At 39.1% G+C, this 24,329-nt stretch overlaps 2 protein-coding genes across 4 annotated transcripts in view; one reads left to right on the forward strand and one right to left on the reverse strand.

The window, feature by feature from the left end:
- The window catches only part of tex10 (testis expressed 10), a 19,440-nt gene extending 10,496 nt beyond the window's left edge, over positions 1-8,944 (reverse strand). The window contains exons 1-11 of the mRNA XM_039679432.2: positions 8,926-8,944; positions 7,349-7,480; positions 6,643-6,845; positions 5,974-6,482; positions 5,647-5,856; positions 4,715-4,961; positions 4,513-4,625; positions 3,052-3,311; positions 2,825-2,963; positions 1,306-1,475; positions 173-350 (exon numbers count right to left, since the gene is read on the reverse strand). Of these exons, the coding sequence (XP_039535366.2) occupies positions 173-350; positions 1,306-1,475; positions 2,825-2,963; positions 3,052-3,311; positions 4,513-4,625; positions 4,715-4,961; positions 5,647-5,856; positions 5,974-6,482; positions 6,643-6,822 (2,006 nt within the window). The 5' untranslated portion in view covers positions 6,823-6,845; positions 7,349-7,480; positions 8,926-8,944. The remainder of the gene's footprint in view (positions 1-172; positions 351-1,305; positions 1,476-2,824; positions 2,964-3,051; positions 3,312-4,512; positions 4,626-4,714; positions 4,962-5,646; positions 5,857-5,973; positions 6,483-6,642; positions 6,846-7,348; positions 7,481-8,925) is intronic.
- Positions 8,945-9,163: 219 nt separating this feature from the next.
- Positions 9,164-23,885, forward strand: LOC120484322 (uncharacterized). 3 transcript variants are annotated; one of them, XM_089117709.1, is made up of 13 exons: positions 9,164-9,299; positions 9,618-9,666; positions 14,537-14,567; positions 15,409-15,489; positions 15,643-15,782; positions 15,886-16,011; positions 16,092-16,137; positions 18,694-18,765; positions 18,872-18,958; positions 19,049-19,266; positions 19,370-19,474; positions 23,175-23,262; positions 23,524-23,885. In XM_089117709.1, the coding sequence occupies exons 2-13, from the start codon at positions 9,619-9,621 to the stop codon at positions 23,544-23,546; spliced, it is 1,065 nt and encodes a 354-aa protein (XP_088973835.1). In that variant the 5' UTR covers positions 9,164-9,299; position 9,618; the 3' UTR covers positions 23,547-23,885. The 3 variants fall into 3 exon arrangements, with proteins under 3 accessions (XP_088973835.1, XP_039535360.1, XP_088973836.1); XM_039679426.2 differs by having other exon boundaries at positions 9,196-9,299; positions 18,872-19,266; XM_089117710.1 differs by having other exon boundaries at positions 9,243-9,322; positions 18,872-19,266.
- Positions 23,886-24,329: the final 444 nt, after the last annotated feature.

Consider the following 24,329-nt stretch of genomic DNA (forward strand, 5'->3'; position numbering starts at 1 on the left):
ATCTACATGAACGAACAACAACAGAAGATTATTTTACAAGTGATTATGCAAAGACATTTTGGAATTCATTTCTAAAACGTTACAAAACAAATTTGAAATGTCCCAGAGCGGAACACTGGAAGCAGACTTAAAGACTGCATTAGTGTATGCTGATGTGTCATAACCCTCATACCTCAGGTGTATGGTGCGTATCAGTGTTGTAGCGAGGCTAGCCGACACTCTCCCAGTGTTGCAGACCTGGCTGAGACATGCCAGAAGCTCTGCGGGAAACACTGGCAGGAAATGGAGAATCTGAACCAGCCTCTTCTGCGACTCCACAGGCAACACAACCACACAGCCATCCTGTGGATCTGTGACATGAACACATATCACACAGATTAGAATAAACTGAGAAACATTAATACAAAAAGATGTGCTTACCACGGAAAAGTTCTAAAAAGAAAATATATACAATAATAAAAGAAACATTTATGAAATAAAATTTTACTAATACATAGAAACCTACTGCTATTTTAAAACTCCTTTAGAAATTCCTGGCCCACGGCAAATTACCCTTAGGGGTTGACTGCTCTATTTTGAGATTGATTATTCATTCTTATTTGTGAAACTTGATGGGAAAAGAAAGAGCTCCACCTAGTGACAGATTTATATAAATGCTAACACTGTGAAGGAAAGAATGCAAGTGAGAAGAGAGGGAGAAAAAAGTAAGACTAAGAGAGAGAGAGAGTTTTGTCCTGTCAGTGATCACAGATAGACAGACATTATTAGCTGCTGACGCACGCTGCTGATGTCATGAGGGTTAACACACACAAAGAGAGTGCTGTGCTACCGAAACACAAAACTACAGAGCGCTTATATCACACACAGAACCAGAGACGCCACCACTCTAATGCTCTCCCTCACTGCCGCTCGATCCCTTACACAAGACTCTCTCATGCACACACACACACACTTTGCACCAGAGAAACAAGAATCTTTAGAAGTTTTTGTTTGAACTTCCGTTTTGCGGCAGCTCTATATTTCTATGGCAGCGCTGTCGAAGAGTAATTAGCTGATGAATTTACTTATTATAGAGCAAATGAAAGTCATTCACATGTTTGAAAAAGATGCCATAACAAATGTCGGTAGACTGGGAAGATTTTAAAAACGAGTGGTTCATTAATTAATCCAGATCTTGCCTTCATTCTGTGACAGCACACAACGAGTTCAGCGCTGAAAAGGGGTGGGGCTACATAAGGTCAATAGTAGTGAGAGAGTATGCTTAACAGTTGTTTGTGTGTATGGGCATATATGATTAGTGATTACCATAAAGACTGCAGGCATTTTTCTGAAGACTCTGCAGAAGGTCTTTGTTGCCCCTCGCGGCAGCTGGCTGCACCGTCTCCAGCAGTTGTGCTGAGAGTTGAGGATTCCTGCTGCCCAGCTGAACCAACTGCACCGGCAGTGACGCCAACCAGCGCGCCAGAATCCTGCTCCTGAAAGAGAAGTAGAAATTCTCATTATCACAAGGTGCATTTCTAGACTTTAACAATGAAAAGATGCTAGGAAGAGTCTTCAGTGTACTTAAATACAATTAATTTCACAAACAAACCTGAACACATGAAAAATATTGCAAAATGAGACCATACAGATAAAGACTAATAATATAGAACCACTAGAGGTTGAACAACTTCAGATATTTTTAAGTCAACATTTATGTGATTAAAATCACGCAGATGACGTCATTAATGAACAAATAAGCCTGAACCTCGAGACTGGAACGCAAGTTGCACAGTTATGGCATATGACACAGTGCTGCCCATGAGACTATTGCTCCTACATAACAGCTTATTTTTTTCAGTCCTTTTGTCTTTAGGTCATTATATTTCTCACATATTTCTTCTTATTGTAAATCAGACAGATAAAATAGGATATTTAAACGCATTAGTGAGAGAGCGATTGCATAGGCCATGATCAACGACTAGTCGACGTCAAGATTAAAGCATCATGGCACTACAGTCGACTAGGCTGTACAGCTCCCTAATAAACAAGTAAAATTAATTATGTTGTTTTACAATACTTATTCCTTTCCCAGCTTAATGTGCAGAGACAATTAGCTATAACTAGGCTGACAAGTTTTGGATCAGTTTTAAAAACATTTCCTATGCTCACAAAGTCTGCAGCTATTTGATCAGAAATACAGTAAAAACAGAAATATTTTCATATATTCTAAAATGTAATTTATTCCTGTGATGTCAAAAATGAATTTTCAGCATCATTACTCCAGTCTTCAGGTTCACATGATCCGTCAGAATCCATTCTAATATGCTGATTTACTGCTCAATAACATTTCTTATTATTATCAATGTTGGAAACCGCTTAATATTTATGTGGAAACCGTGATACATTTTTTTTCAGGATTCTTTGATGAATAGAAAGCTCAAAAGAACAATTTATTCAAAATAGAAATCTATAACAAATGTATTTACATTCACTTTTCACCAGTTTACATTTACATTTATTCATTTAGCTGACGCTTTTATCCAAAGCGACTTACAATTGCTATATATGTCAGAGGTCGCACGCCTCTGGAGCAACTAGGGGTTAAGTGTCTTGCTCAGGGACACATTGGTGTCTCGCAGTGGATTCGAACCCGGGTCTCTCACACCAAAGGCACGTGTCTTATCCAGTGCGCCATCACCACCCCAATTTAATTAATCCTTGCTAAATGGAAGTATTAATTTTAATATTGTGAGTGACTGTGTATGTATGTAAATATGTATATAGAAACTACAAAAATATTGACGCTGGAATAAATGGGTTTGGTTTGGTGGTGGGCACCTACCTAGCAATATGAGGGTGGTTCTGATGCTCTTGAATGTAGAGCTGACTGAAGAAGCGCAGCAGCAGAGTGCGGACGCTCACACTCAGGTTCCTCTGCTGGTACTGCAGAAACACAGCCTGCAGGAGATCATCAGTCACCACTGCAAACACACACACACACACATTTTATTTCCAGCAGACCTTTATTAGAAAACAAAACTTCGTCCTCTATTAAGAATATGGTCTCACCTCGGCTGCGCTGGGTGACAATCATTCTCCACACCACCTCCAGTAAGGCTGCCAGGTGCCTTGAGCTCAGCTTGCCCCCACTGGATAATGTCTCCCGAATAAAGACCCTGATTGGTCCGAGCCAGTCAGCATCTTCGACTGCTACGTGATCATGGCCTCTAAGACTGAGTGTCACCATAACTTGACACAATGTGACGTTTACGGCCAGCGGTTCCACGTTACCCCCAGCAACCGTTTCACTTGCTGCTTGCAGCCTAATCCTGAAAGCAAAAAAAAGAGATATTTACTTCCAACACATGGTAGTCAAGGCAAAGACAATTTGGACAGCCTAGTATTGAATAAAACAGCTGAATATATTGCTGCTCCTTTGTGTCATATATTTAATCAGTGTATGGCGAGTGGGATTTATCCATCTCTGTGGAAGGAATCGAAAATTATTCCATTGATAAAAGACAATCGATTATCTTATAATGGGCATAACTGTAGGCCTAAAAGTATTTAAAAGGGCCGCAAAGCAAACAAGCATGTCGATCGTTATTTTTGCAGACTGACCAAGTAGGGCATAAGTTAACCTCATGGAATCTTTTAAATGTGAAAGTAATGCACTGATTGATGGAAAGAACTTAATTATAGTGCCATGTTTGCTAACTAAATAAACCAATTAAAAGCCATTTGTGTGGTGTGGCTTTTGTGTTCATGGTTAAGTGCTAATCTAATTTGCATTCCTGCTGAAAAACAAGCGTTCTAGCGCAAAAATCTTGCCTATAAATAGTGTTGCACGCCTTCTTATCAAATTCATAGGATCATCCTCTCCTTTATTTTGCTTGGGAACTAATATGGCCGGAACCAACGTTTACAGGACTACGTTCCATGGAATCCTCTCAAACGGAGCACTTCTAAATTCTGATTGGTTGCCACCGAACTGCATCATAGCACAGTCATTACCATTAAGTTGACCTGATTTCAACTTCTCCTCGCCGCTCTCGCCGTCCAAAATGCGCTACGCCGCCTACGCCAGAAGATCGTTCAATGTTTAATAAAGTCATAGTTTTTGCTATTTTTGGACCAAAATCTATTTTTGATGCTTCAAAACAATCTAACTAACCCACTGGTGTCACATGGGCTACTTTGATGATGTCTTTATTTCCTTTCTGGACAAGGACAGTATACCGTACACATTTTCAATGGAGGGACAGAAAGCTCTCGGACTAAATCTAAAATATCTTAAACTGTGTTCCGAAGATGAACGGAGGTCTTATGGGCTTGGGACGACATGATAAAAACATCCAAGTTTTATTTATTAATTGGCTTTTATCAATTTTTATTTATTTATTTAATAACTATTGTTTTTATTGAAGAACATAAAGTTCTCGAAACTTCTGGACTCAAAAAAATTAATTGTGGTTCATTCATTTATAATTCTTAACGTCTGTTAATAAAGCAAATGGACTTGTTGGTCACCTCTTTCCATCAGCTTTTTTCTTGAGTCTTGGTACGTCCAGCAGGCCGTAGGGGAAGTTTTTCATGAAGTGCTGTTTGAAATCTGTCAGGTACGAGTTCCGGAACCAGGCATCCTGCACGATACAATGGAAACAAGGTTTATGTGAGCACACCTGGCTGCACAACATCAGTGATGCTGCCACTGCAGTGTAAGTGTATGTACCAGTATGTCCTGTTGGTCTCTCTGTGGGGTGAGTCTTCTCAGTAACTGCAGTATGGTGAGGATCTGGAACATAAGAGCCATGGACTCGGCTGAGAGCAGGTTGCCGCTGTCCATCTGCACGCGCTGTCCACCTGCCGCCTCAATCCAGATCTCCAGCAACAGAGGCACCAGGATTCCTGCAAAGCCCTGCACCGTCTCAGCTGAGCAGAGTTCCTTATTCATTCCAGCCCCTGGCTTAGAGTCAGGCCTACACAAATCAGACACAAAGACAAAACAATGATCATAATGATATTATATGTAAGAAACACTATCAACACTACAGTAGCATAATAACACTACTGCACAAATCTGTAGAACAAGTAGGTTACAGTATGAAACATGCCAAATATTAAATGCACTGACTGACCATGAAGAAGGCTATGGTTTTTCATTCGGTTTACTAGTTAACCTTTCACAAAGTCATGCTAGAAACATTTATAAGAGCATTAGACGAAGTTCTTATTACTAAACCATATAAAAATGTAACAAAATGTTATTTTACAATGAAACTTTCAGTACAATGAAAACAAACAATTCGATCTAGTATTATACAAAAGACTGACAGTAAAAAAAAAAAAGACTCCTGCTTTGTCTGTGTGCTACTGCCTCAATATCAATATCATGGTTGCAAAATTACTCCATTACTACAAAATTACTCAATTACTGTGCCAGCATCTCAAAAAGGGCATTCAATTTTTTTTTATATATATTTACTTAGAATATGACCTTTGAATAAGGTCACAAAGGGCCAAATTTAATTCCCTAGTTTGGGCACCTCTCAAATAAACAAAACATGTTCAATGCAATATTCAGTTGGTCTACATGATGAAGGACACTCTGATAATGAAAAGAGAAATTAGTCAGCAATCATTTAATGTAACAATGAAACGCACCTTAGGCGATAAGTGGAGCGTGGGGTCGGGGCGGCTCCAGAATGTTCAAACACTTGGATCCTGCCCTTTCCGAAGACATGCTCCTCCCAACTCACATCTACGGGTGTCACCGAGCCTTTCTCTCCAGCCCACATTCCAAGGCCAATCCTACTGATCACGTCCTCCTCCAGAGGTCTTTCCTCAACAACTGCCTGCAGAAAATTGCTCAACCTAAAAATGTGTGCATGCACAAATTATTATGGTACAATAAATAATAACATAGCAACCTCCACAGAAAGAAGAGGGAGAAAATGACAGAATTTTATGTAAATGTTGTTGGTGCATTACCTGAGCAGCACAGTAAGTCTCCATTGCTGTGCTGTCACAGAGCGATTTGTGCTGATAGTCAGAGAATAGCTCCCTTTCCCAGATTTATCCAGCCCTTTTCCAGCTTTCCGCCTTTGGGAGATGAGCTCCAGAAAATTGGACAGCAGAACAGTATGTCTCTGAGACAGAAGTCCAGGATAGTGCTCTAGCAGCACATCTAGGACCCGGAGAGCATCTTCCTGGATGGGTTCTGAGATGTGGGTCATGGCACAAGTGAGGTGGGCGCTGAGCAAGGGGAAGAAGGGTGCTATGCGTTCGGCAGAGATGCACTGAGCGGCGAAACGCAGCAGACGAACTGCAGCTGCGCGCACGGAGCCGTCTTTGTCGGTGAAGAGCGCCGCCACCTCGGAGAGCACAGCTGACGCATGCTGCTCAACCAGAGTAGGGTGAGCGGAGAGCAACTCCCGCAAACCCACCAGAGCTCCCTGCTTCACATTACTGTTGAAGTGATGCAGCTGGGACAACAGATCCTGAGAGAGAAAGACAATGGAAGTGTGATTAAAAAAACAAACTTGGGGTGTAAATTGGACGTTATATCACAATATGATCTGACATTAATTCTCCTAAATGGTGATACAATATTGAAAGGTGAAGGTCCGTGGAAAGTGTGCGATTGCGCGTTTTATGTACCTTGATGTCGAGATTTCTGTGTGTGGTCGGTCCTGAATTCCCATGCTTCAGCTGCTCTGGTAAATGGATAGTTTTTGATCTGAAGTTGACGTTTGTTGCATTGTCAGCTTTCGGCTTCGTTTGGCCAACCTTTAGCTTATTTTTCTGGAAATCGTCTTGCCTCTTTCTTTTTTTGGTCATTCTTCAGTTGTTGTTTAAAAAAACTGTAACAAAAAAATAATACAACACTAATAACTATTATAAAAACACTAATATAAAGGTAATATGGCTCCATTTCATAGTTCCTTTACATTTAAATTATTCTAATAAAAAAATCATCATAAAACATTAAACACAGCAAACAAAATACAAAACGGCTGACCTTGCCAGTTTGGTCAAGCTCTTCCCATGTAACGTTATAATGCATTGCAAAATAATGTAGTGAGATCACAAAACAGAGCATCACAAGAATCATCATGCACATGAGAACATATAATATATTACCAATTCAGTTAATAATACTATACACATTAGCAGACATAAGCTATACACGTTTGATATGATGATTACTTTTTACAACAGTGTGCATAGTGTGTGTGGCTATAAACACGCAGCCACAAAAAAAACATTATCGGCGATTAACGCCATTGCAAGCATTCATTTTACTCAGATTAAATACAAATACCACACCAGCACAACGACTTTAGAATAAGTTTATTTTACTGACCACAGAGAATCACTCGTGCTTCTAATGAACCATAAGGGTTTTGCTTTCTGCTTCTTCGTCGTGTTCTTCTTCTTCTTCGTTTGGTTTTGTGGCAGATTGCCAACCAACTTTAAAGCTGCATACCGCCACCTACTGTGATGGAGTGTGAAAAGAATTAACTAAATACTCCTTTTATATAACCCACTATTCTTCTTAAATCTCATGATTGCATTTATTTGTTTTACTGAATTTTAACCATAATTTAATAAGTTGGTTATAATGAATTCCTGGCATCCTACAGCTTGCAATTTCTTTATTATAAGCCTTACATTACAGGTTTACTGTCTCCTCAATGAATCACACTTCACATAAACCTGTTATGCATCCGTATAATGTGTAAAGTATGATTTAGATTTGAATGACCTGTTCTTAAATGTGTGAAAATAACTGTGTTGTGAATTATATAGCCTCTCTTTATGTTTTTTTTTTGGACCGTAATAATGCGAGTCCCAAACTGTCTGTTATTTCGTGTTGCACGTTTCTAAAATAAAATGTTTCCCTTTTGCTCTACTAAGTAAGTGACGACATGTTTATATTTGGTTCTTTCATTTTTAATGATTCTTTGGCTATTTTGTCTGCTTCCTCATTAACTTGAATTCCCACAAGGGCTGGAACCCATAAATAGAATTATTTTTCTTAAAAAAGAAAATAATTCTATTTCATCTTAAAATATTTTGTGTCAAAATATAATCCCAAGAAACAAAAATATTCTACTTTCTCAAATATACTATAATCATATCTAATATACTATACTAATATCAACTTTATTTCCTTATCCTTCTTTTTATTTGAAAAAAAAAACCCCATTACTTAAGATTTTTCCACTGAGAATTTAAATCCCCATTTTATTCCCCAATTTTTAACTTGATCAATACCGTCCTGCATATTTTTTTAAATATACTCAACATTTCTAACTTTCTTCCATATAGCACCATCATCTGCAGTCAGAACTGGGTAATTTTGGCACTGCTTTCTTTTTACATCTTCCTTTACTCCTGGGAATGGATTCTGCTGCTGCTGATATTATGCCTTGCTTAATTTGATTGTCTGTCAACACTCAATTCGTCATTAATTTTCCTAAACAATTTATTACTTTCCTCCTGGAATTTTCCCCAATCAGCTTTCTCAAAAATCCATTTTCCACTTGCTTCCCCAATACTCAATACCACCTCTATATTTATTTTACACCACACTGCACTGGATAATAATCACTATTGTGCTATCTTTATGCACTGTCCAATCACATCTTGCTGCAATTCTATTTGAAACTAATGTGAGATCTAATACTGATTATTTTCCAGTGTTTTCAATTCTTGTATATACACCATTATTTAAGCACACTATGTCAAAGTCCATCAAAGTCCATAACAGACATTCTCTGGTTATGCCCTTTAGTTTAAAATCATGTTTAAAATCCATAAGTCATAAGAGGTCCTGTTGAGATGAGAGACAGGCTAAACAGATGCCTGATTAAATTTCACACATTTCCTATTTCCTTTGACTATTTACTTTATAAATACATAAATCCAAATACTTACAGTTTGTTTTATTTTAAATAAAATGTCTATGTAGATACTGCAATGAACCGCCACTAATCAAGACAGTAGCTTAAAAAAATTCGATTCAAAATAAAGGTTTTTGCTTGTGAGTCCAGTTCTCTTCACTATGTGTGTCTCAAAAGTTTGGAGTAACTTCATTAATTTGATAATGATTGGATTATGATTCAATCTTATTTACTGTATGAGTAAATTATTAAAAGATAGGAATTCGTCTTCGTTTCATGTCGAGGACTTTTATTTTGGAAAGAGTCGGGAAACGGACAAGGGTCTTTGTTGTGTAATTTCCTGGTTATTTCAGGCGTTGCGATCTTGTTCTCGTTTTCAAAAATCAAACAAGTTTTGCTGGACACAAGGTTAGTAATGCAAAACTAAACAGGTAAATCGTTTAATAAAGCTTTAAATATATGTTTTGTTGTGAGTGCTTTGTGCAGTATTCGCGCTTCGTGTTACAGCGAGTTAAATGTATCTGCGCATGATGCAGCGTTAAATCGCCTGATTTGTGTTATGTGAGTGCCGCCATTGTTGTTACTTGCTCTTACAGCCGAAAGAGCAGGACCGTGTATGTTAGTTGCAAATTAGTTTTTAAAATCTTAATCTGAATGTGTTTTTTAATTACAGCAATAATAATTATTTATTTTTTTAAATGTGGCCATTTGTGTTTTTTTTTACAGCATGGAAGCACGACCAAATCCTAATAAGAGGGGCAGGGCCGGTGGGAAGGTGAGCTCCAATACAGTGCACTAAGGTTACATCAAAACAGATCCACTCCATCAGCGTTAGTCTCACCCTACCGCGTGGATCTAGACCAGGGTTTCTCAAACTCGGTCCTGGAGGGCCACTGCCCTGCAGAGTTTAGCTCCAATCCTGATCAAACAGGGTTGGAGATAAACTGCTGTAACAGAGTTGGAGGATTGGAGCTAATCTGCTGTAACAGAGTAGAAATTCTACTTGATTAAAAAAAAAACTGCGCTAGTATCGGATTGGTATCGATCGATAGTCATAATTTTTGGTATCGGATCGATTCTAAAAAAGATGGTATCGGTGCGTCTCTACTCTAGGGGTCGCTGTTTGACAAACTGAATTTCTGCATAGTGTCCCTTTAAAAGACATGTCTTATAATAGCTAAACAGAACAAATAAATACATTGAACTATGTCTGATTGTAGGTTATTAGTGAAATCTAGTGGCTTTTGTTCACATTTCATGTTATTATGTGTTAGTTTTCTAGGAGATTGCAGCAATCTTTCACTAGATTATGGCTAATTTTTCATGTTACCACCATGAATGAAACTAAGAAATGTACATCTATATCATTAACTTCTGAATTTCTAACACTATATGTAATGGTTTGGGAAGTATTCTACACGTTTAATAAATCGTCTAGCTGCCCTTGCTTGCACAAGTAAACAGCGGGCCTGGCAAAGCGCTCCCAGGTAAAAAGGGAAATGGTTCCAGAAAACAGCTTCTACAAACAATTTGAATTTGCATTTTAATTTATCAGTTAATAATAATAAATAAAAATGCATAACCTGCAAATCAGATAAGATAACAATCAAGTGCAATATAAACATGTTTTTTGTCAGGGCATCATTCCTGAACCGGCATCAACACACTATTTCAACATCTGCTTCCTCCTTCACACGTCTTTTTGCCGCCTGTGTCTGGCGTGATTTAACTTTACCCCAGTTGTTCCATGAACACACGGAAAGATGTGAAGTGATAAATATAAATGTTTCTTCTTTGAATTGAAACATAAAAAGGTACGCAACAGGACTGGATGCTCTTAGTCTCGGCATTTGTCCCCCGACTGCAACTGCTAGCGCTTTCACCGGAAAAGAGTTTACCCTACTTCCGGTCTCGGCTGCCTTTTTTGTCAAATAGGCATGTTATTTAGTCCTCATGAATCCCATTCCTGAACACTCGCATTCATCTGCCTCCTTTGAGTGAATGATTTGAGTGAATCACAAAATCCAATTAGCAACAAATGCTAAGAACAACGGATGTTCATCACTATTAGTGATGGGAATTTTGGATCTTTGAGTCTCGTTCAGCAAAATGGACAAATCTTTGTCCGTTTTGTTCATTTCCACAGAATATATTTTAATTGTAACGTGTTTATAGCCAAATTCCCCTACACATGAACCTACGCAAACGTTGATCACGTTTAAAATGAGAATAATACTAAACTATAGTGCAGCCAAGGACAAATTAGGAGAAACAGAAATCATTAGTTCATTGCTTAAGAACCTTCATGACAGAATTTCACAAATGTATAAATTGTAAGAAATTTGAAACCAGAAATGCATCACGTAACTGTGTCGCTGCATTGTTCGGCTTAGTTTGCTTTTCCACTGCAGTTTAGTACCGCTTCACAGTGGGTGGGATTATAGACTGGTCATTTTAGTTACGCTGCCTCTACTGTTGTGACATCATCGAAACGCGACACAAACAAACGCACAATACAGGTGCAATGGAGCTGGTGTTCTTGATTCTCGGCATGTAGATGTTTTTCACTGCAAGACAAAGAAGCTTGTTTTTTCGGGTTTGGTTGTCTCGTGTTGCAAATCCAATGACGCTGGTAGTGACGATTCTCTCTTACCAATCAGAGATCTGCAATGTTTACACGTCACATGCTATTATCTGTATGGCTTGCCTGGAACCTCAACCGAGGTGGTACTAAAAAAAGTACTAGGTGCTGTACACAGTTGAAAACCCCCCAAAAGTGAGCTGTACCGAGCTGTACCATGCAGTGGAGAAGCACCTAAAGTGAACCGTACCATGCAGTTCACCAACCCACCTGATGTGTCATGAGGCTCAGCCTGACACTGTATCGCAGCCTGACACTGATACTTTTGGAAAGATTCATATTGTAGCTAGCATCAACATTCAGCTGTGATGATACTGAACTGAAAAAGACTGATCTCACTGTGACCAACTGAATTAGTCATAGTGTTGTAAAGGTTTGGGAATCTTCTGCCTTTTTTTGTTGTCTTTTTTCGCTGAACATGTGACATTCCTCACCCCTCAAATTGTTGATCTCTAACTGTTAAGAGATTAATAGTAAAATTATATTAGTCTCTGCCTTGCTTGTCTGTGAAGTTTGAGTATTTGTAGGATATTCTGCTATTTGAAACCAAAACAACAATATTAAATAACAATTACGATTATTAAATAACAATGAGAGTATTAACTATTAATAAAGGCAAATAGTTAAGTGTCATCACATATTCAGTGCAGACCTTGTTTAAAGGAACACTCCGACTTTTTGGGACTTTAGCCTATTCACCATATCCCCCAGAGTTAGATAAGTCCATGCATACCTTTTTCATCTCCGTGCGTGCTATAAGTCTGTTTGACGCACCCACCGCTAGCCTAGCTTAGCACAAAGACTGGGTGTGAATGGTTGCAGCTTTCATACTAATCCAAATGAGTGACAAAATAACGCAAACGTTTTCCTATTAACATGTTGTGGTTTGTATAGTCACAGACTGTACAAATATCAAGGCCATATGAGACACCTTTTAACCGTATAAATACTAGGCGATCGCACTGCTACTTGGGCAGAGTAATAACCATCACCTGAGACGCACCGTGACGAGGAGCATATTCGCTCAGTGTTGGAGTAAAGAGTCAGCAATTACTAACGTTAGATAGAAAAGCATAGTTTATCATGGGTGTTTGCTTTATTGTATGAGCTGTGACAATAAACGGGAGACCAGGTAAGTACCATGTTTCATTGAATTCCAACCAAAAACGCATCCAGATTTATAAATATCACAGAACATGAATAAATAATTATTATTACAGGAATCAATATATTTTAAATGCAATTTATTAGCTGAACCAAATGTATTCAACAGCATATACAGTATAATTGCATTACTATAGGATAGAATAAGGGGAAAGTAATAGCACAAATTGTTTTTGCACAATGAACTCAGCCTGAACAGCCTACCGTACCCTTTTGCACGCTCAAGTTCGTTATTTCAAATTTAGGCTAGGCGCGCCGCGCGCAGGTTGCAAAGTTCAACGCGCTCGTTTTTTTCCAAGCTCGTCCGTGCCGCATCAAGATAAAAACATATTCATACCCTAATCATATAATAGTGTCACTAATGTATCATTAGATCTGGCTAATGGCACTGTTACAGTAGATCATCTAAAAACATAACGGAACACTTACCTCAGCCGCAGGTGATCCACTTGTCCTGTCTGTGCTATAGATGGGATGGCCGTATCCTTCAGCACATTATGGTCCGTGTGGCAAATTCCATTTTTTTTCAAAATAATCGTCCTCATTGAAATGTACCGAGCAAACATAATGTCCCTTGATAATCTATTTAGGTGTGTTTGGATCAATATCCAGAGTAAGTAAGTTAGCCGTCTTCATCCAGTCAGCGTTTTTAGTTTGAATTCTGTGAGACATGGTATTACCTCCCCTGTTTACTGTCGCAGCTATTGACAATAGAGCGAAAACCCATGACTGTAAACTACGCTTTTACTATTTATAAATTGCTGACTCTTTTACCCAAACTCTGAGCGTGTCTCCGGTGATGCGGTTATCACTCCGCCAAAGTAGCAGTGCTTCGCCTTCAGAATAGTTCCCAGGTTTTATACGGTTAAAAGATGTCTGTGTCTCATTTGACTTTGTTATTTGTACACTCTGTGACTATACAAATCACAACATGTAAATAGGAAAACGTTTGCGTTATTTTGTCACTCATTTGGATTAGTATGAAAGCTGCAACCATTCACATCCAGTCTTTGTGCTAAGCTAGGCTAGCGGTGGGTGCGTCAAACAGACTTGTAGCATGCACGGAGATGAAAAAGGTATGTATGGACTCATCTAACTCTGGGGGATAAGGTGAATAGGCTAAAGTCCCAAAAAGTCGGAGTGTTCCTTTAAGCAATTTTTTTTTCCTAATGTAATAATATATTAAAATATTTTTGTGCACCAAATCAGCATATTAGAATGATTTCCGAAGGATCACGTGACACTGAAGGCTGGAGTAATGATGCTGAAAATTAATTTTTGCCAACACATGAATAAATTACATTGTTTTAAATCTCCTAAAATACTTAAATTGCAGTAATATTTGAAAATATCAGTTTTTACTGTATTTATCCAATAAATGCAGCTTTGGTGAGAATAGACTTTTTTTGAAAAAACATTTGAAAGTCTTACCTACTCCAAACTTATGTCCATAGGCTGTCATTGACCTGACCCTGCTTTTTTTGTCGTATAAAAGACAGATAAGCACTTTAATGGTTTTAAAAACATTCTGCAGTAGAATGAAACTTGCAGAACATGTTACTCTTGTATCATCCCATGTGTTTTCTTGTTTACCTGATAGAGCCCCATTCTTGGGGAGATGAATAAAGCACAGTTTTTCTTCTAGCATGATGGTGTTTGGCAAAGAGACACTTTGTGTCCTCACGTCCAAGGACTGTCAGCTTCTACTCTTAAAGTGGAGCGGAGAATTCAAGCAGAGGAGGATGGCGAGCTCTGCTCTTCACCTCTGGTTCTGTTATATCTTTCTAATTCCTCTCTATTTCTCTCCCCCACCAATGATATTATTTATCGCCTGTGACAGAAAAAGCAGCAGATCTACAATGGTGACATAGGTAAGTGCCACCCTCAGAACCCTTCAGTTCTGCCCTTCAGCTGTGCCTGGCCTTGGTAATCTTATTGCCATGTGCCACTTCTGGGTTTTTCAGAGCTTTGGAGCTTCAACCCTGAACACATCACACAAGTACAGCTTTAAAACTAGGACCTTTTTCAGACCAATGCTTTGCACTGTGTACATATTTGAACTGCGGTGTGCTGAACAACATTAGAAACATCAACATCGAGCTCCTTCGAGCAACATTAGAAAAGTCAAGACCTGTTTTCGCCATGTGCTGTAACATCAGGTCGAGATCCAAGAATGCTAGGAGGTGGAGTATCCCCCCTTCGATCCCTATATGCCCACTTAGGGTCATCTAGCTATAGTGATTGTGGCGCCTTGTTAAGGGCATGCATTAAGCTGCCCAAGGAAAGTTAACAGGAATTCCATTATACTTCAGGTGCCTCTAGCCTTAAACTCAATTAGAATGGTTATGCTGCTGCAGTGTGGTTGGCTGAGGTCTCAACTGGTGTGCTTTTGTGATCACTCTTTGCTTGTGACCAGAAATACAGCGGGCATCACTGCAGCTTTTTCATTCAAATCTGCTGTTTTTATATGTTGTTCAGCGTGTAAGTGCAGAGAGTTGTGGCTCCCTTTTCTGACCACAATTTTTCATCAACTATGACTGTTGCCTATATGTAGGCCTGGGGTAACAGATGAACGATTGCTTTAAGCACTCGGCTAGTTTTGTTTTTCAGTAACCACTTAGTAGAGTGGGTGCACTTCTTTACTTTAAGTCCTGGTTCACAATTCCTGCCCACGTCCTTTTTGATTTGACTAATTCATGTGTTTTTCATCAGTCTTCACCGCCAAGAATGGATCCATCCAGACCATACCCAGCCTGAACAAACGGCTCAAATCAGTCACCGACACTGTTGTTGGTGGGTAAAAATGTATATATTTTCTTATGCTATTACATAAGTAAATGTGATTTAAATGGCTTTTAATGTACTTGGCTGGAGTCTGGACTTAATTTTAAACTACTTTGAGTGAGTAATCTTATGTTTAAATGCATATTTGCTTTGTGTTTATAGGACTGCAGTACATATGGGAGTATCGAAGCCCATCTAAGTCGGCTCCTCCTCATTACCAGTGTAAACTGTGTGTAGTCCAGCAGCTGCAGAATGAAATAGCTGCTCACATCACTGGCTGGAAGCACAGCTTCAGATACATGGTATGATCTTCACAATTAGATCCAGATAGATATCACAGATGAGCTCTGCCCATTCTTCTGATATATACACATCCACATTAGTATTATTATTTTTGGTAAACAGAAACAGAACCACAAAGACAAGGTTCCTTATGAGGAAGCGAATGCGCTTAAAGATCCAACCACAAGGAAAGCCATTAAAGCTGCTGCTGCGGAAGTTGAAAAAGCTGAGGGAAGGGGTCAAATTAAGGTAAAAGACTGCATGCTGATGTGCTCTTAAGACTTTAACAAGTACTCTTTAATTACATAATCTTTTTTTCTTCCATCCAGATGGTGCTAAAGGAACCATGTGAGGTTGTGGCGTTTCAGGGCATGAGTAAGTCAATTATGGCACTTTTCCATTACCAGTTTTCGCTCAGTTTTCCATTGCAGACAGCACCCCCACAAATAGTACCCGGTCGTCATAGCGACGCCACAGGAAACTGCTGTGATCTTAAACACACGCGACACACATCCGCTACTCACACCCGCTACCCACACACACAGGACAGTGGAGGAAATCTAGTGTATGCTGTTTTTGATATTAAATATCAAATTTGTCATAATAGTAGTGAGTTTAGTAATTATCTCTGGCCAAACTGTTTAAAGTCCCCGTGAACCGGAAGTTGCAAACGACTTTTCTCCAGTGTTGTGACGTATTTCCGAGAGAAACGGAATACTAAATGAGGCAAAATAGTGGGCGTGGCTTTTTTTTTCCAACTAGCACCTGATCGGATCTAGAAAAATGGGTGTTTCATTCTGAAATGGAGGATGATGCAAGTTTACACACACTGTCAATCAATGCTTGCTCGGTGCTCGCAAACACACAGCAGCTGTCAGTTGGAGGGGTGTGGTTATGGATGTTAAGGAGACGCCCAAACCGTAAAGAAAGGCAAGGTCCTGAGTGGCATTTTCAAAATTTGATTAAAGATTACAAAGCCAAAAATTTTTGTTTGTGTGGATTGACTTGCATGTATGAATTGTTCACCACAAAACGATCAATTTAGGCAAACAATGGGGACTTTAAAAATACCGGGGTTATTATGGATACTCCATCTGATGCGTGCAATGATGACGCAGTGTATAGTGACGATCCTCTCTGACCAATCAGCAGTCGGCATTGTTTTCACGTCACATTTTAGTATCGCCTCAGCTCGCATAAGAACCTCGCCGGAGGTGATACAAAAAAGTACCCAAAAGCAGTTACAGGTACACCATTCAGTCTATTCCCCATGAATAAGATCCAGCCCTGTCATTTTTCTCATTCAATACTTTTTCTTGTAAAGTCGTAATCTTATGGAATAAAAGTTGATTACCGCACTAGACATTTTCTTAAATGTACTTAATAGACTGACCCTTACTTTGTTTGAATGGATGTCATACCACTCAGAAGACACTTCATAGCAAAATAAAGAAATTATTCACAGCTTGGAGTAAATTCAGATGCTGCAGAGCAACACGCAAGATAAGAATGCATGAAATTTGCAAGACGTCTTTGATCGGTTCAGTCCTTATCTTTGCTATTCATTCCTTTCTGGTACCAAGCAGATAAACGCTAAATTCTCTTAACCGCGCATGTGTAAACCCTCATAAAAATTCACTGAGACGATATTATAGACGGAACAAGACAAAGTTCTTCTGGCAGGATACATTTTAGCAAAATATCTCACTATTCACTGATGCGTCCAGGTCAAACTCGCCGTTATATGTTTGGTCTAAAACACGACTGCTCATGTTTTGCCACAGAACAGCAAATGTAAGTGAGTTGTCATCTTTGCAGGACTGTGATTTGAGGAGAGTACATTTTAGCAAATGTGAAAGTGAATAGCACATAACAGGCACGGTGGTATTTCTGGTGAAGGTCTAAGGATGCTCTAACTTCCGGCGATCGTAGAGTCCAATGCAATACCTAGAATTTATATTGAATTTTATACTTCATGGTTATACTAAAGAAACGTTAGTCACAAAAACAGATAAAACTGACACCCCTTGTTGTGGTTATGCTTCTTTTTAAAATTATATTAAATAAACATAACTATATATAAAATTACATCTAAACATATGAACGTTTCGTTCCAAAAACCGGGTGACGGTAATCTCCCCAACCGGAAACTGTTGAGCATCCTTGCGTCAAATGCAGAACTTATCCGTGCATATAGCCCATACCAGTCTAAAAACATCAATTTCTATCTTTACAATGCGTCCTACTGTGACTAAACATGCGTCATTGTGGCCAAAATGGCCTTTTCAGATTTATCCAATTTGGAGAGCGTTTCCATAAAGCTTAGTTTTTGTTAATAAAAACGCTGTCTCGGAGAAAACGCTGTCTGTGGACGTAAGGCTAAAACAGTGAAAAAAAAAGATTTTCAAAGAAAAATGTATTGGTGTGGACAAAGCCTATTCCTGTCTATCTGTACTCAGTACCCTTAACATCCCAGCACAAAAAAACCCCTCAAAAGTGTCCAGCTTGTCCAGAACTTATACAAGTATTAGAAATTTTGCAAATAGAGTTTAGATGTCCCAGTTCACCTTAACATTTAATGAGATTTGTTAACATTTGTTTTAAACAATACTCAATCACGCATTTTAAAGCATTTTTTATTTCATTTGTCCATTAACAGATCGTTATACTCATTTATCGTTATCAGTGTTCCTTACAAGGAATTTAATCAGAAGTAATAAAATAAACTGAAACTGATACTACAAGAATTATTTTATTTTTTGTACAGATCTACCCAGATTTTTGTTCATTTTCTAATTTGTGAAGATGTATACCTACCTTGTGAAAATGTTCTAAATCTGGCCCGATCCCACTATCACTTCCCTTATATATATATATATATATATATATATATATATATATATATATGATACCAATGTTTGTTTTTCGTAGAGTCTGCACAACCCAATCTAGGGTTTACAGGAACTGGCGTTCTTGGGCCCCCTGCCAGAGGCATAAAACACGGTTAGTGTCTCTCTAGTGTGTTTGTGTTGATAGAAGCAAAAATTAAAAAAAAAATTGTTGGAAAGGTTGTTCTGATAGTTGCTTGACTTTTTCCTCACATTCTCAGGAGGTCCCTATCAAGATCCCATGTACATGGGGAATTTTCCACCTCGTGGTGGCATGATGTCTGATTTCGGCCCTGGCATGCATGGAGGTATGGATGATCCTCCTATGAGGAGAGGTTATTCTGATATGGAAGATTTCACTAGCCCTGGTCGCTATGGTAATGGCATGTCTGGACCAGACAGGGGGATGATGGAACCAGAGGACATGCATCGTTTCCCTGATGATGGGCATATGGGCATGGGCCCTGATGGTTTTGGGCCCGGCCAGCATAATGATGGTATGGGCAGACCTTTCCCTAATGACATGTCTATGAACAGCAGCGGGGACAGATTGATGGGACATGGCCCTAAAGCCCCGGAAAACAATAGCCTCCCTGCAACACTGCTCAAATACCTGGTACGGTTTTCTTTTGGATTTACGGTGTTTGTCGAAACACTTATTGTTTAGATTATCAACTGTTTGGAGTTAATAAACTTTGTGTTTCTTGTTGATTTATTAGGACTCTTTTCGTATTGAGAATGAGGACGATGCTCAGATTGTCTTAAAAGTCACACAGAAGCTCACAGATGTTCTGATGGAGTACCGCCTCAGAAGCATTTCATCGGTAAATGCTTCCAATGATTACTTATTATAATATGCATATATTCAAAATTGCATTTCTACATCCTGTTCACTGGCACAGATCAAATTCAGTAATTTAACTGGAACTTTAGAAATCACATTCTCAATCTTTGGTTATTATATGAAAATATTTGACCTCAGAATCTCAGTTGGCCCAGATAAGGTTGTACATATTGATTATTCATCAAAGAGATGATGCACAATTTAGTCTTGTACTTCTAGTGTGGAAATTTAAAAACTGGCTATTTGCAGACTGATCTCATGAAATGGCGTGTGTATGACACGCCAATTCATATTTCAATTTTTGGCGTGCTATCAACACTCATAATCGCTTTTCAGCGTGTTTATGAACGCCGTTGACTTAATGTTACATTACTGTATATATATACACTCACCGGCCACTTTATTAGGTACACCTGTCCAACTGCTCGTTAACACTTAATTTCTAAGCAGCCAATCACATGGCGGCAACTCAGTGCATTTAGGCATGTAGACATGGTCAAGACAATCTCCTGCAGTTCAAACCGAGCATCAGTATGGGGAAGAAAGGTGATTTGAGTGACTTTGAACGTGGCATGATTGTTGGTGCCAGAAGGGCTGGTCTGAGTATTTCAGAAACTGCTAATCTACTGGGATTTTCACGCACAACCATCTCTAGGGTTTACAGAGAATGGTCCGAAAAAGAAAAAACATCCAGTGAGCGGCAGTTCTGTGTGCGGAAATGCCTTGTTGATGCCAGAGGTCAGAGGAGAATGGCCAGACTGGTTCGAGCTGATAGAAGGGCAACAGTGACTCAAATAACCACCCGCTACAACCAAGGTTGGCAGAAGAGCATCTCTGAACGCACAGTACGTCGAACTTTGAGGCAGATGGGCTACAGCAGCAGAAGACCACACCGGGTGCCACTCCTTTCAGCTAAGAACAGGAAACTGAGGCTACAATTTGCACAAGCTCATCGAAATTGGACAATAGAAGATTGGAAAAACGTTGCCTGGTCTGATGAGTCTCGATTTCTGCTGCGACATTCGGATGGTAGGGTCAGAATTTGGCGTCTACAACATGAAAGCATGGATCCATCCTGCCTTGTATCAACGGTTCAGGCTGGTGGTGGTGGTGTCATGGTGTGGGGAATATTTTCTTGGCACTCTTTGGGCCCCTTGGTACCAATTGAGCATCGTTGCAACGCCACAGCCTACCTGAGTATTGTTGCTGACCATGTCCATCCCTTTATGACCACAATGTACCCAACTTCTGATGGCTACTTTCAGCAGGATAATGCGCCATGTCATAAAGCTGGAATCATCTCAGACTGGTTTCTTGAACATGACAATGAGTTCGCTGTACTCAAATGGCCCCCACAGTCACCAGATCTCAATCCAATAGAGCATCTTTGGGATGTGGTGGAACGGGAGATTCGCATCATGGATGTGCAGCCGACAAATCTGCGGCAACTGTGTGATGCCATCATGTCAATATGGACCAAACTCCCTGAGGAATGCTTCCAGCACCTTGTTGAATCTATGCCACGAAGAATTGAGGCAGTTCTGAAGGCAAAAGGGGGTCCAACCCGTTACTAGCATGGGGTACCTAATAAAGTGGCCGGTGAGTGTATATATGTATATATATATATATATATAAATATATGACCTACCCCAACCCTGTCCCTAAACCTACCCGTCACTGGGGTTAATACCATTTATGAGTCTTCCCCTACCATCCTAGGAAAAAAAAATATCGCTCCCCAGATGTAGATCTACATTTTGCTTCGTTTCGCTTGGACATTTAACAGCGTTTACATACCCGCGGAATCACTCGGACATTTAACGGCGTAGACATGCATGCGGATAGCTGAAAATGTTTACGCAAAAGTCATGATGTCGTGTTGCTATTTGGGTGATTTAAAGAAGCAAACAGCAGTTTTATATTTGTGTTGGTGTTGTAATGGATTTTTTCCTGAATCTGACTACCCTACAATAATACTCACTCTGGTTGGCCAAGTCTTATAGTTTTACCCTAGCGCATCTATACATCGACGTCGGCTGAGCACTAAACCTACCCTATACCATCGCATCTACAGTCGACGTCAGCCGGGTACTAATCCTATAAACCTAGCGTGTCTACAGTCGACGTCGACTTGGTGCTAGTAATTCTAACTTGCTTGTTCTTGCTGCGCAGCTTAAATTAGACCGACTGCAGCAAATGTCATTTCAATGCTTTTAATTACGGCCAGGAGAGTTCTTGAGCAATACTCAGAGAATCTCCCAAGTAAAAACAAGGCCGGTGGATCTCAGACAAATTCCATTGAGAATCCCCCCGAAAATACTGAGACAACAGTTTTTATACAATAGGGAGGTATGTCAAATGACATTATTTTGATTGGTTCTTCATTTACAGTCTCTTTTGTTACTGGGTAGAGGAGATTTAGTTTTAATGATTACTTCATTGATGACAAGTTCTAACTTAGTCATCTGTCTTGTTCCATTTCCCATATTTGTTATTTATACACCCAGTCAGGCGTTTGACACGTACAGAATGTCTTAGTACATTGTCTCAGATTTAGCAGGCTAAATGAGGTCAAATGTTAAAACATGGTTGGCTTAATATTCAGTTTAAAATCTGCCACCGCAGTGTTTGCTGGAGTCAAAAAGGAGTCAATGAAACCAGTTGCAGAATTGTTTTGTTTGTGAACAGGATGTGGTATGCTTAATAAGCACACCATGCAACTGGGGGACAGTTGCAACATTGTTCGGGGATGGTTGCAACATGTTACAAATACAATATCAAAAATGTAAGTTATAATAATATCACAGTGTTATTTATTCATCAGCTTTGATTAGATGACAATTATAGATTTATATAGATAAATAGGCCTTATGTTCAGATGTCAAATATTCAAACTGATATAAAATACAGTACGTAGGTAGAATGGAACAATTTGTGAGGCAATTAACTTTTATTTAGCCTATTTTCATGTAAAAACTATTTTATAATATGTTTATTTATTTATGCATTGTTCATGACCGGAACAGGGAGAGTTGCAACAGTTCCTGTCAGCCATGATAACCTCATGTGCCAGCTAAACAAGGCTACCTTGATGCATGCTTACCATACAGCTTAAAGTTAACATTTCACTCATTTAAACCATATAAGTTTGAGCTGAATCACATAAAAAGTATAACAAACAGTATAACAAAAATGAAGCTCAAGAAAATAAATACTTCCTTGATTTTTCTCTGCAAGGTGGGGCATCCAATTGTGCATGTGCAGTGTGAGTGTCATCACTCTTGCTTGTTTCTGATTGGAGATAAATGACATGTTGCAACCATCCTCTGTTGCAACTGTCCCCGGTCTCCCCTATTTCAGTGCAATGTATTTTGTAAAGCAGTAATTAAAGGACATAAAGGTTTTTAATGTCGTGGTATTAACGGAAATAGCTTATTTTCTCTTCCTCATTCGAGCTAAAATTAAACCCTTGTAACAGGGTTTCTCCCTTCTTGAAAGACTTGCCATTGTCTTGTCTTTTGTAAATCTACCATTGCATTTCTAAACCAATCTAAATGAAAGTTGTGGCAAAAAACATGCTGAGTAGGATGAACAACAAGATCTAAAGTAAGACAAGAAGTCATCTATCACATGATTTAATTTAAAAATGTGTTTTCACAGTTAAGTTTGTATTTTTTCAGGTGCCCACTCTGAAGCCCCTGCCCCCAATGAACTACTCATCCTGTCTTCCAAACAGTTCCAATGACCGATTTTCCAGCGGCATGCCTGGTATTGCACATTTATGCTTGTTTTACTCATTTATTAAGTTTTGCTAGTTAATAGTTTGCATCCATATGAAACGAGTACCTTTCATTTGTCAAATTTCCAGTATCATGACTCATGATATTGATTCTATGATTTCAACCCTACTCCGCTAGAAACCGAGATGGGTACAGAGGCTGAAAAAATAATGAGCCCAAATGAGCATGTCTGTCATTGTTTTATCTAAATGCATAGTTCATTTTCACTCAGACTGCTCTACCCTCACAGGGCCATCAAGATTCTACAAATGAACACTCATCTGTTGGATGTAACCAAGACCTGGATCCAGCCTGCTTTGCCTGTTTTCGACATGGCTTTCTTGACTTTGTTCATGACCAAACACTTTTTTTTTCTTGCCTTTTAGGTCATTTTTGTTTTTACAGTGTATACATAGGTAGATTTATTTTAAATGTTTAATTTTTCTCTTTTTTCGCTCAGACAAACATTTGTGTGCAGTTATTTGTAATAGCAACAATTTTTAGTGAGTGATTTAAACAGTCTTTAAGCGGTCAGTCAAATCTTCAATGTGACATTTTGTTGTAAATGTCTGTTGCCATAGTTGTAAAATAAACTCATAGTTCCTCATTGAACTGTGGGTTCAGTTCCTATATCCCTTGAAGACATCCTCACATTTCGATCAGGTTGTCCCATAGTTTGATTACAGCATCTTGTAGACTTGGAATTAAGCTCTTGTCCCTGTTGTTGAATCACTGGACTAAACACCAGTTATTTTGCCAAGAGATATCTTGTTTATTATTAATTGTCAAGACATAGGAGAGAGACAATTTTCTGGAGGGATGATGTCCGTACTCGAAGTTTGGGGGTGTATTTGCCGACCAAAGGAACTTATCCCTACAAGGTGGTAAAATGTTGTTCATGTTTAAAATAGATGTACATGTCATGCTATACAGTCCTCCTCCTGTATAGAGAATACCTCATTCAACATTTTCCGTAGCCTCACATGGGAGAACACCTGCTACATTGCATGTACATTCCAATGTGGTTAAAATAACTCCTCTCGGTGTCTCTGACAT

The sequence above is a fragment of the Pimephales promelas genome, chromosome 12 (assembly GCF_988280905.1).
Source record: "Pimephales promelas chromosome 12, fPimPro1.hap1.1, whole genome shotgun sequence".
NCBI lineage: Eukaryota > Metazoa > Chordata > Actinopteri > Cypriniformes > Leuciscidae > Pimephales > Pimephales promelas.

Coding starts and splice junctions, on each gene's coding strand:
- LOC120484322 (XM_039679426.2), top strand. CDS start 9,619: ATGGAAGCACGACCAAATCCTAATAAGAGGGGCAGGGCCGGTGGGAAG. Junction 16,138..18,693: donor TGTGGCGTTTCAGGGCATGA/GTAAGTCAATTA, acceptor TGTTTTTCGTAG/AGTCTGCACAACCCAATCTA. Junction 23,263..23,523: donor ATTTTCCAGCGGCATGCCTG/GTATTGCACATT, acceptor CTACCCTCACAG/GGCCATCAAGATTCTACAAA.